At 35.2% G+C, this 10,175-nt stretch overlaps 2 protein-coding genes across 4 annotated transcripts; both read right to left on the reverse strand.

Moving 5' to 3' along the window:
• Nucleotides 1–218: 218 nt before the first annotated feature.
• On the reverse strand, nt 219–4,354 carry LOC130628863 (uncharacterized). Of its 3 annotated transcripts, none has more exons than XM_057441891.1 (15): nt 4,324–4,354; nt 4,024–4,132; nt 3,720–3,940; nt 3,435–3,566; nt 3,189–3,356; nt 2,981–3,117; nt 2,726–2,837; nt 2,561–2,644; nt 2,254–2,434; nt 2,041–2,127; nt 1,841–1,921; nt 1,633–1,750; nt 1,354–1,541; nt 1,081–1,262; nt 219–1,008 (listed from the first exon to the last, which is right to left on the reverse strand). In XM_057441891.1, exons 2-15 carry the CDS (start codon nt 4,118–4,120, stop codon nt 880–882), a joined length of 1,917 nt encoding a protein of 638 aa, XP_057297874.1. In that variant the 5' UTR covers nt 4,121–4,132; nt 4,324–4,354; the 3' UTR covers nt 219–879. The 3 variants fall into 3 exon arrangements, with proteins under 3 accessions (XP_057297874.1, XP_057297875.1, XP_057297873.1); XM_057441892.1 differs by lacking the exon at nt 4,324–4,354 and adding an exon at nt 4,211–4,229; XM_057441890.1 differs by lacking the exon at nt 4,324–4,354 and having other exon boundaries at nt 4,024–4,264.
• Nucleotides 4,355–4,393: 39 nt separating this feature from the next.
• Nucleotides 4,394–8,340, reverse strand: LOC130628862 (uncharacterized). Its single transcript, XM_057441889.1, has 5 exons — nt 7,273–8,340; nt 6,978–7,178; nt 6,118–6,887; nt 5,648–6,035; nt 4,394–5,566 (listed from the first exon to the last, which is right to left on the reverse strand). The coding sequence occupies exons 1-5, from the start codon at nt 7,687–7,689 to the stop codon at nt 4,829–4,831; spliced, it is 2,514 nt and encodes an 837-aa protein (XP_057297872.1). The 5' UTR covers nt 7,690–8,340; the 3' UTR covers nt 4,394–4,828.
• Nucleotides 8,341–10,175: the final 1,835 nt, after the last annotated feature.

Genomic DNA, 10,175 nt, shown 5'->3' on the forward strand with positions numbered 1-10,175 from the left:
TGTTAATTTAGCAAGACAAATTTACGCATTTTTTATAAGAACAATGAACTTGGAGAAAGTTTCTTACTTTTTTACAAACATTTTTTTTGATTATTTGTTTAACGTCCCTGGAAACAAATCCATGTAGATCCTGCAATGTTTTTAACTATTTCTTCGATAAATTTAGGCTACGCTAAATTAGTACACGTGGATGCCATGGGAACGAGAGAAAACGGGACGAGCATTAAAATGTATTCCAGCGACACAAATTACAAAGTAAACTTGCAATATATAAGACAAAGGAAGCATTAGTAACTTTTTTTTATGACATCACATAAATACCGCGTCCGTACAAAGTAGAAGTGGACATATCTAACCTACTTATTAATATCATTAAAAAATCTGTAAAATCTGTAACAGATAAATATTTGTTTTACATATTCTATAAATCTGTAACAAAATTTAACAAAGGCGCAAAATTTATATTCTATATATATCTTAAATGAGGTGATTACTTAGAAGAGCCAAAGCTTTCGAAACACAATTTCAAGCTGTGATAGTCAGATGGTTACAATGAATTATATTGCTATCCATGTGTCACCAAGTAATAATAGCAAAAGAAAATATAATAAATCAATTCTGTAAAAACACTAACAAATATATATATCGAAATATGCAGTTACAGGTCATGGGTTTTCTTCATCAGATTCATCTGAAGATTGTCCATCGCAATAAACAGTCACATCAAAATCATCTTCGAGATTGTTGCTTTCGACATCCATAAATAGTTTCTGCATATTTTCTACTGTATTTCGTACATAATTTAGTTTTTCTATAACAAAGATTTTTTTTGGAGAATCGTTATTATAAATAGCAGTAGCCAATGAGGATTCCATTTCTCTATAGTAGTTTAATACGTGCTGCATTTCCGTACGAACAATTTGAAGCTCCTCGGTAGCACGACACTTGCGCAGGTAAAATTGTACGCACGTAAACTGATGCAGGAATGTTATGTGAAGTGTTATTAACCTAAAATAAAGTGTCCGTAACAAATTAAAGAACTCGTCATTTTTTTACCATGCATAATTTTTAGAGAATTACCTGATCAACCGTAGTAGTGTTTAAATATATCCTGGAATTGACGTCCAATGCATCTTTATACAACACATCTTCGTACACACCACATTCTCTGTTCGTCTGATTTAACGACTCAACTAAATTCTTTAGGTCATTGCAGATTTTATTGATTTGCACTGATAAACGATTGCATATCGAAGAACCATCTATCAAAGTTAAGTAAAATAAATCAACAAAGAATAAAAAAACAAAGATTGTACACATATTTCATCGGGCTGATATAAATTTATAGTTTACCTGCATATCGTTTCTTTAAAGTCAGTAACATTAACCTTTCAGTTGCACGAGTATGTAAAGTATCCAAAGTGGTTTTTACAGCATTCTGAACGAATTTGCGATGATGATACGTGTACTGATTTGAGGTTATACTCCAACGATCGTTTACATCGTGCTTTTTTTCGAAACTCGAAAGACCAGATTCCAACCTAAATAACAATAACAAAAAGCCATCTAAGAACGAAACAAAAAACTACCGGATGGTTAGTGTGTTGTGGCATAAACTAAATGTTCACATACCTGTTTAGTTTTATCCTATGTCTCGCAGTATCAGAAACACTACTACTTAACAGGAGTAATGTATTTTCGTTATTCAGCTCTTTAATTTTAGTATAATATTTGAATTCCCAACCAACCTCTAAAGATAACACTTTCACATTGTATAACAAATCAGTTAATCAAGTTCTTCCTTTAACAACAAATAAGTGTAAGTGTAACAAATAAGTACCTTGCTCTACAACACTTTTCCATTTAATTTTAGACTCTTCCTCCAACTTCCATGAGTGTATAACCTCGTCTGTGATATTATCTAAAAACGTTAAGTTTCAAGAACTCTCACATTCTTTCAGATTTGCCAACAAATAAAACCAAATGTATCCCATTAACAACTCTATTCTCACGAAACACGATTTTAAGAAAATATGTCACCTAGGTTTAAACACAAAGTTTGGATTTCTGCAGAACTAGTCTGATAGACAGCATTGGCTTTTTGATACCAGCCCACAAGTGTTTTCCCTAATGAACACAAGTAATTCAAAAATACAACAACTAAATGCTAAAACTTCTTGCTCACTTACTTAAAATTTCACAGGTTTTGTATATACAATATTATAATTAAACAATATATAGATACATGCGTACCTAATATTTCTAACTTAGTCATTGTAAAATGATTTAAAGCATCACTCAAAAAGTCAACACGGTGAGCTGAAGTCATCTCTTTCGTGATTTTTGAAAACGATCTCAAATAGGACCAGAGTCTTTCCATCAGTTCCCCATCCATTAAACCAAAACCTTCCATTCTACGGATCGAATGTTGTACCTAACAATGAAAATGTGGAAAACGGTTACTATTACAAAGATTCTGTATGTCAGTTGTCAAAGTAATAAGAACAATAACAACAATAACAACAACAACAAACACAACAATAATAAAAAAGAAACAAACCTGACAAGAACTTTTGTGCCCATATGCGTGAAATACTGGTATCCCTAATTTGAATTTGGGGTATTTACTTAACGTTCCTTTTTTCTAAAATATAGATCAATATATACTGTTCAACATATATGTTTCAAGCTAAACCAGAATGCATATAGAAAACGAATAACCTACAGTTAAATGTTTCTTCAACAGACAGGCAATATCATACATAATATGGACGTCAATATCTTTACCCAACACTTCAGCTAGGATTTTATTCATCATTAATACCGCATAACCAATTCTAATCATATGAAAAGAAAATATCATTGAATATTCTATAATAAACAACATCGCAGACTGAAAATTATTTTGTCCAAGAAATATTTTTGTGTATATAGTTTACATTAATAGAAAGTTTATGCAATATATAAAAAGACTACTAACCTCTCGCCATGTCGCATGTTAAGAAAGAGCTTTGGAATTTCATGCCGACAAGATACACCAAAAACACCTGTCACACTAAGCTTTGAACTTTTTCTTTTTGAACGGATACGGTTCCCTGCTTGAAAGTTATTACATTCCTAAAGTGATTTCAGACTTTATTACAACGAGGAAGTTTTGAATTAAATTAGGGTGATGAAGTGTATCTCACCTTATTTTCCACAGCTTTGTCATCATAGCTAGACATGAATGTGTCAACTTCGTCATCTTCAATAAAATGATTTTTGTCATTGTTTGGGGTATTCTTTGATTTTGATGCAGAGCTTTTTAAAACAAGTCCAAAATTAGCATCCATGCAATAGAAAACACTCCCAGCATCCTAAAAGCATTACAACAAAATTACCAGAGTATATAAAAAAGAAATACAAAAATATCCATAAATGACAAGCTGCCATACTATTGGACATGCTGGACATTGGTTGGGTTTTTTTCCTGTTAAGTCTGAAAACCATAGATCCCTCAACTGTCGCTGGAATTGACGGTATTGGTCAATGGAGTCTGTTTGCATAAAACGTGTTAATACGCGTTTCTAGAAAAAAATTATGAACTATATAATATAATTATAACAAGCCCATTGCTGCTAAATTAAACAATTTGGCTCTCTTCTGACAATAAATAGGCTTTCTTATTAAAAAAGGTTTTGTTGTTAGTCCTAACCTATAAATTCAAACCTTAAACTTACCAGAGTTTGGTTATGCATACCAGTTTTCCATGACATTCCATCAATAAATGAAGTGAAAGAAATTTTACCCTCCATTTGCAATGCAACGAATTGGTCCAGCAATTTTATTGAGATGGCAGTAGAAGGTTTAGTAGGTGTTGATGGCCATAAATCATACTTTAACAACTTCGAAAATTCAGATTCACATGTGCAGAACCAGACTTCACACTGATGGAGACAACCTATAAGTTCAGAATATAAGGGCTTATCCAACTGCTAACTGTACAAATAGAGCACTCACATCATAGTCACATGTATATATTACCTTTTTCTGAAACAATTGTTATTACTCGAAAATATTTGTTTGAACAGGAATAACAGTGAGCATCGTGTAATTCGTTGTGAAATGTATATGTCATCATGTCAAAGTTTGGCTATGAAAAAATAAAACATCACAAGTATATATATAATATATATAAATCAAATATATATATATACATATAAACACGAACTTTAAGTTAAAACTTTAAGTAGCAAAAATGAATGTAATTTTTTCTTGAAAACAAAACATAAAAATAATATATATAATATATATATATAGTCAGATGAGGTAATCGTTACGCACTTTTTAAATAATCATGAACTACGGTCGCTGTTCTAATCGTTACGCAGTTCTTTTGTTTTATTCATGCAAAATTAGTTTCTTGTAACATATTCACCAAATATGAGGACCATATGGAAGCGCTATCATGCACTTTTTCACATAAAACAATGCGTAATGATTAGATCGAAAAAACTCTAATCATTACGCATTTTTTTATATTTTTTACGCAGGTGCGTAATGATTATAACACCCTGCGCAATTAATAAAATAGTTTGTTACGCACCTAAGATCTAATGGTTACGCACGCTATTTACGTAGCGGTGTAGTCTGGATTAGTCTATTTGTGCCTTTTTTATCTTTTTGAATATTAGAACTACAACCGTCAATAATTTCAAAGAGGTGCAATGGAAATAACTAATAAAATATAACAGGGAATTGAAACAATACAACGTGTAGTGTGGCGAAAATGACCTTGAAACTTCGGCTTTTATTTTAAACAGGGAAAATACCGGCAGTTATACAACAACTACATTTCATTTAAATTACTCTCCCATTTGCATCTTTCCGAAACATGCATTGCGTCTCTGTTCTTCTTTTTTATCCTTTCGAATAATTCCCGAACTTGAGGATACTGTGGGAACTCCCATTTGTCACCACCCAAAAAAGTTGCAGTTAACGGCCCACAGATAACATTTTGGACAGCGAAGGTGTCGATATCTTCCCCTACAGCTGTTCCGAACTCGCTGGTTTTTTTTATTTCTCGAAGGATGTTGTCAGCTGTCCCCAACTTTTTTTGCAGACATTCTATTTCTAATCCTGCAGCAACACCGTTTTCATCATACAAAAATCGCGTGAGGGCTTTTCCTATGTACAAACTAGGACCTCTCTTGGTGTCGTAAATGCATGCGTACCATTTACCAACCACATCGCATTCTTTTGTTGGCGAATTTAAAAACTTCCACGTTTTTTCCATTGACAACAGTGTATCTGTTGATTCATCCTGGACAACGTCCTCTTCGCTTTCCTCTCTTTCTCCTTCCTCTTCTTCCTCTTCTTCATCTTCTTCGCTCGAGGTAATCTCATCGGTATCGCTGTCGTCTTCCTTGTTTATTGTAATTTTCTGCTTTCCCTTTTTGCTCGCAATTGCAATTTGTTGTTTCTTCCTTTCTCTATCTTCTTTTCTTAGCAACGCCTTTGCTTCCCTTTCTTCTCTCTCTCGGGCTTTTCGTTCAAGCTCTTCTAGCAGCTCTTTCTGCGTAATAACCTACAACATGGACAATCAATTAGTTATTTTTAATGTGAAATGCAAAATCATTAATGTACTTATTCTTAAATAATATTTTACCTTTCCGCGAAGATCTAACTTTTGTCTTCTTTTCTTAGGCTGATCTACTGAACCTTTTACTTTATCGAGGAACAGCTCTTCAAATACCTCAGTCGATTTTGGGGTGGACTGGTTAATTGGTGACAACTTCCAACCATTTGGAATCCAGCAGAAGCCTGTAGGTGCTGTATATGGATATGGTCCAAGCCGCTTTAACAAGATATTCATCTCATTAGTTTCATCACGACTTCCGCCTGGCAGAGATGATGGAGTTATATTTACATTAGGGGTGGTTGTAGGTGTGGTATAAGATATTGATAAAGGAGATTCTGCTTGGTTTTGCAATTCGGGCAGTGGTAATGATGTCGAGACTTGATTTTGCGCAAGACCCGCAGCTTCATCGATTTGTCTGAAAGTACAAAAATGTTCAGTCAAGATGTTTATTCAACAGGTTTAGCCATTTTTATCAGTCACAAAAGAAAATAACGTACCCGTCTGACAATTTAGACCAATCAAGAGCTTTACCACTTTGTTTCCACGTATAATATTTCGCTAACAATCTTGGGTCCAAGCGTTCCTTTGGATACATGGTTCTGTCAATTGGCCATATTCCAGTACTCCTAAACCCATTGATAACGCTTTCTTTTTTCATGCCATCTTTCCAAATGGAACAGAGTTCATTGACAAACTCAGACTTTGTCAATTGGCTTTTAGCACCATGTGTTGTCACGCGTAAATGGAGGCGCTTCTCCCAAGCACGTTTTAAGGGTCCAAAACATGCAACATCTAGGGGTTGCATGACATCCGTAACATGTGGAGGGAATTTCATTATAATTATATCGTCTTCCAATGCTTTTTTAATGACAGATATGCTGATATGGGTAAGGTGCCCATCAAACACCAGTAACAATGGTCTTTCTGTTACGTCCTCAGTGAATTTGGCGAACCACGTGGAAAAAACTTCCGTGTCCATCCAACCGTTTTCAGACTTGGCGTAAAACGTGTTGGGTAGAGCCTTGTCCCCGTACCACGTACTTTGCATATTTTTTCCAGTGAATATAATAAGAGGGTCAAGTGCCACTCCAGCTGCATTACAAACACCGAGTACAGTGATGTTTTCTCTCCCAGCGCCATACCGTAATTTAAGGGCACGCTGTCCCTTCACGGAGACAACTTTCCCTTTTGATGGATCAGTTGGGAAAGAACTTTCGTCACAGTTCCAGATCCGTTGTGCATCCAGATTAGGGTATTTCTCGAAGATCTAAAAATATCATTTTACTATACATCATGCACGGTCAAATTATAAACGCTGTTTCCTATAAAAGCGTACCGTCAATGACGCATATATTACCTGTTCCAATTGATCGTAGAAATCAAAAATTATAAATGGATTGGATGTGTTTGCTTTACGGGCAGTACTAATCATCTCAGCCTTCTTGTGACTCAGTCCGTTTCTTTTCATAAAGCTCTTTATCCACACTAAACCAGGCCTTCCATTTTTAAACTGAAGTGAAATCGTCCCTGTGACTTTGATGTATTCGGCAACAAGATCCTAAATAATAAATTAAATGATGATACAAATATAAATAGTGACAGAATTTCCAACATTCAGTTTTAAACCCTTACAAAAACAGCTATTAGCTTACCAAAATTTCATCCAACGTAGGACTAAAACCAAGGTTACATACAACACCAATGCACTTAGCTAGCCGGGCCTCCGTTTCTGCATCGAAAACACATTTCCGACCAGACTTTCCTAATTTGGCTCCTTCCTTGCGTTTTTTTAAACGAAATCGCAGCGTAGATTCGTTGATACCATGACGTTTTGCTATGCCTCTGACTGATGCATTCGGCATAGAATCGAACTCTTGAAGCGCTTCCTGGAGTTGCTCTTCTGTCCACGCGTCCACAACTTTCTTCGCAACTTTTCTGCTACCCTGCTTTTTTCTTCGACCACTCTTTGATACACGTTTTTTTGTTTTCATTGTTAAGCCGTCTAGACAAACTATAAACACGATAAAACACAGTATACATTCCCAAAAATACTCACTGTGGTCTCTCATCCAAGAATATGGTAAAACAAGTGTTTAGAAATTAAAAACAAACATAGCAAAACAAAATTCTACCTTCTCCCAGTACGAATTGATCTGCAAAAGAGTTTGTTACTAGAATCTTGTCTTGTTAAGGAATTATTGACCAATTGGCGCCAAAGACCTTCACAAAATACCATATAAGGAATGTTTACCCCTTCCTGGCAATTATAACAAGGCATAAAGTTCTTAACTAAAGACGTTAAACAAGATTTCTAGTAGTCTCTCTAACTTTGCTTTGTGCGTAATGATAATATTATGCCCAATGATTTCTTGATTTAATCATTGCGCATCGTTTTTTTGCCCCGGGCGTGATTTTTACATAAAAAGGCCTCCGAGAATCAATGGACGAGGTTCGGGTCTGTAATTTAACACAGTTTTTTACCAGTGGACCGTGCTAACAAAAATGGTAGAGGAAAGTTAGTGAAGTGATTCGGAAAGTTGATATTGGACTTTTTTGGAGTGGTGTTGGAAACATCAAGATTTCTCTGGAAGAGTCGTCGTATGGAATAATTTAATTGGTTAATATAGCGGAGGAATCATTTCAGTTAGTTTTTTCATTCTTTAATTTTATTTTAAACCTTGTTTTAGTTGCGAAATTAACAAACTTAAAAATGCGTAATGAATATAAATGCGTAACGATTACCTCATCTGACTATAAGTTTTTTTAGAGTGAATGCAGATTTTTTTCACAATGCCAAACCCTCCTGAAAGCGCCTGCACTTTTTACAATGTTTATTCTATTTATATGTAAAACTGTCACATCTTATTATCCAGGAGGTTAACATTATACACATAACATCAAGCGCATAGCTGATAAGCATGGCAAGTTTGGTAAGGACTAGTTACTAGCTAAATGGCGTAACTTGCTTCACTTGCAGGCTCTGTATAGCTTATATATATATACACACCTTTAAAGTAATTGCATTATGAAATGCAATGTTCTTATGGGAAACGTCTGCACAACCCTGGCAATATGTCGCAAGTGGACCACAGTCTTTGCACCAAACAAGCCCTTCCTCAAACGACGAATCACATACCGTACACTTTTGAAGAAGCAAAAGGTTGAATTTTTCAGCATAATTTTCACAAATGTTAGAAGTGACAGAACTCCAGGAATGTAATTCTTTCTCTTTGTTTCTTTCATAACCGCCACATCTTTTTTTTTTAACTATATCCCCACTCAACAAAAACTGTACATTATCATGTTCTTCAATATCAAATTGTTCGGTTTGCACTAAAGGGTCCTCAATAGCACTTGTATTATTTGTTTCTTCTATGGTAGTTATGCTTGCAGAGGAATTGCTTGTCACCGGCTGAAATGACTTGAAAACACTTCTTGTATAACCGTTTCTGAGAGTTGTGCGAATGATCCGTGACCCTTTCCTGTTAGACTTTGCAAAAGGCATAATATCTTACTGCTATAATAATTCAAGCAAAACATGGAGATGAGCTGATGAGCTAGATAGCTAGCTGCAACACTTGCCTTCCACACTGAACTGACTAAACATTGAACAGGGGTGGGGGCTAGCTGCTAAAAACAAACAGTACAGAGGTAGTCTAAAATTTGGCTGACAACCATTCAACATAACTACAACACTATTTGTAGTGCTGTTACAAGGAAAACACTCTCAGAACTGCTAGAAAAGTGATTTGTCTCAACATATTTTGTCCAGGATTGTGGTGGTCACGTTGGTTTGGCCATAGTGATGTTTGGCGAAGCAACGCAGCCAGCCAGAAAAATAAATGCACCACTATTCACCACAAAAAGTAATGCACCAACAACCAGCGTTCCATGCAAACGGCAAATATCGCTCTCCGCTATCGCTGGAGCAACAGCGCAGCAACGGAACGCGGGGTTCATCGTTCTCCTTTTTACAGCGGAGCGGGATAACTATCATATACAGTTTACCGAATAGGGTGGTACAGGTGTTATACAATTTTCAAAAAAATTTATCACGGTTTCGGTTTAAAAAAACCCACAGGAAACAGCGCGTCGTTACCCCGTCGATCTAAAAATATCACTGATTCATTTAATTTTGCGGAATAAGTTTTCATGACAGTAATAAAAGGTGTAGCTACCTAACTGATTTAGCTAGCATAATAACTATTGCTTGAGAATATTGTTGAAGCCAAACTGCGTTAGGCAACTTTCACTTCTTAGGAACAGTTAGCTAAAGAGCAAGCTAGGATGGTCACAACCCCAACGTAAAAATAAATACTATGGGCGAGGATAAAAGCTTTTATATTAAACTGAATAACACCCTTAAAAGAATAAGAATAAATAAGTCTAGCTAACTGGTTTTAGTATGTTACCTCAAAATCTACGTTCATAGCCAAAATCTTAAATTTGGTAGTTTAAGATTTGTACGTGGCTAAAAAATATATTTAGTCTAACATGTGAAAACATACAGAAAACTAATATTACAAAATAAATACTTTTGAAGATAAAAAGGTTA

Source organism: Hydractinia symbiolongicarpus, chromosome 15, assembly GCF_029227915.1.
Source record: "Hydractinia symbiolongicarpus strain clone_291-10 chromosome 15, HSymV2.1, whole genome shotgun sequence".
NCBI classification, from domain to species: domain Eukaryota; kingdom Metazoa; phylum Cnidaria; class Hydrozoa; order Anthoathecata; family Hydractiniidae; genus Hydractinia; species Hydractinia symbiolongicarpus.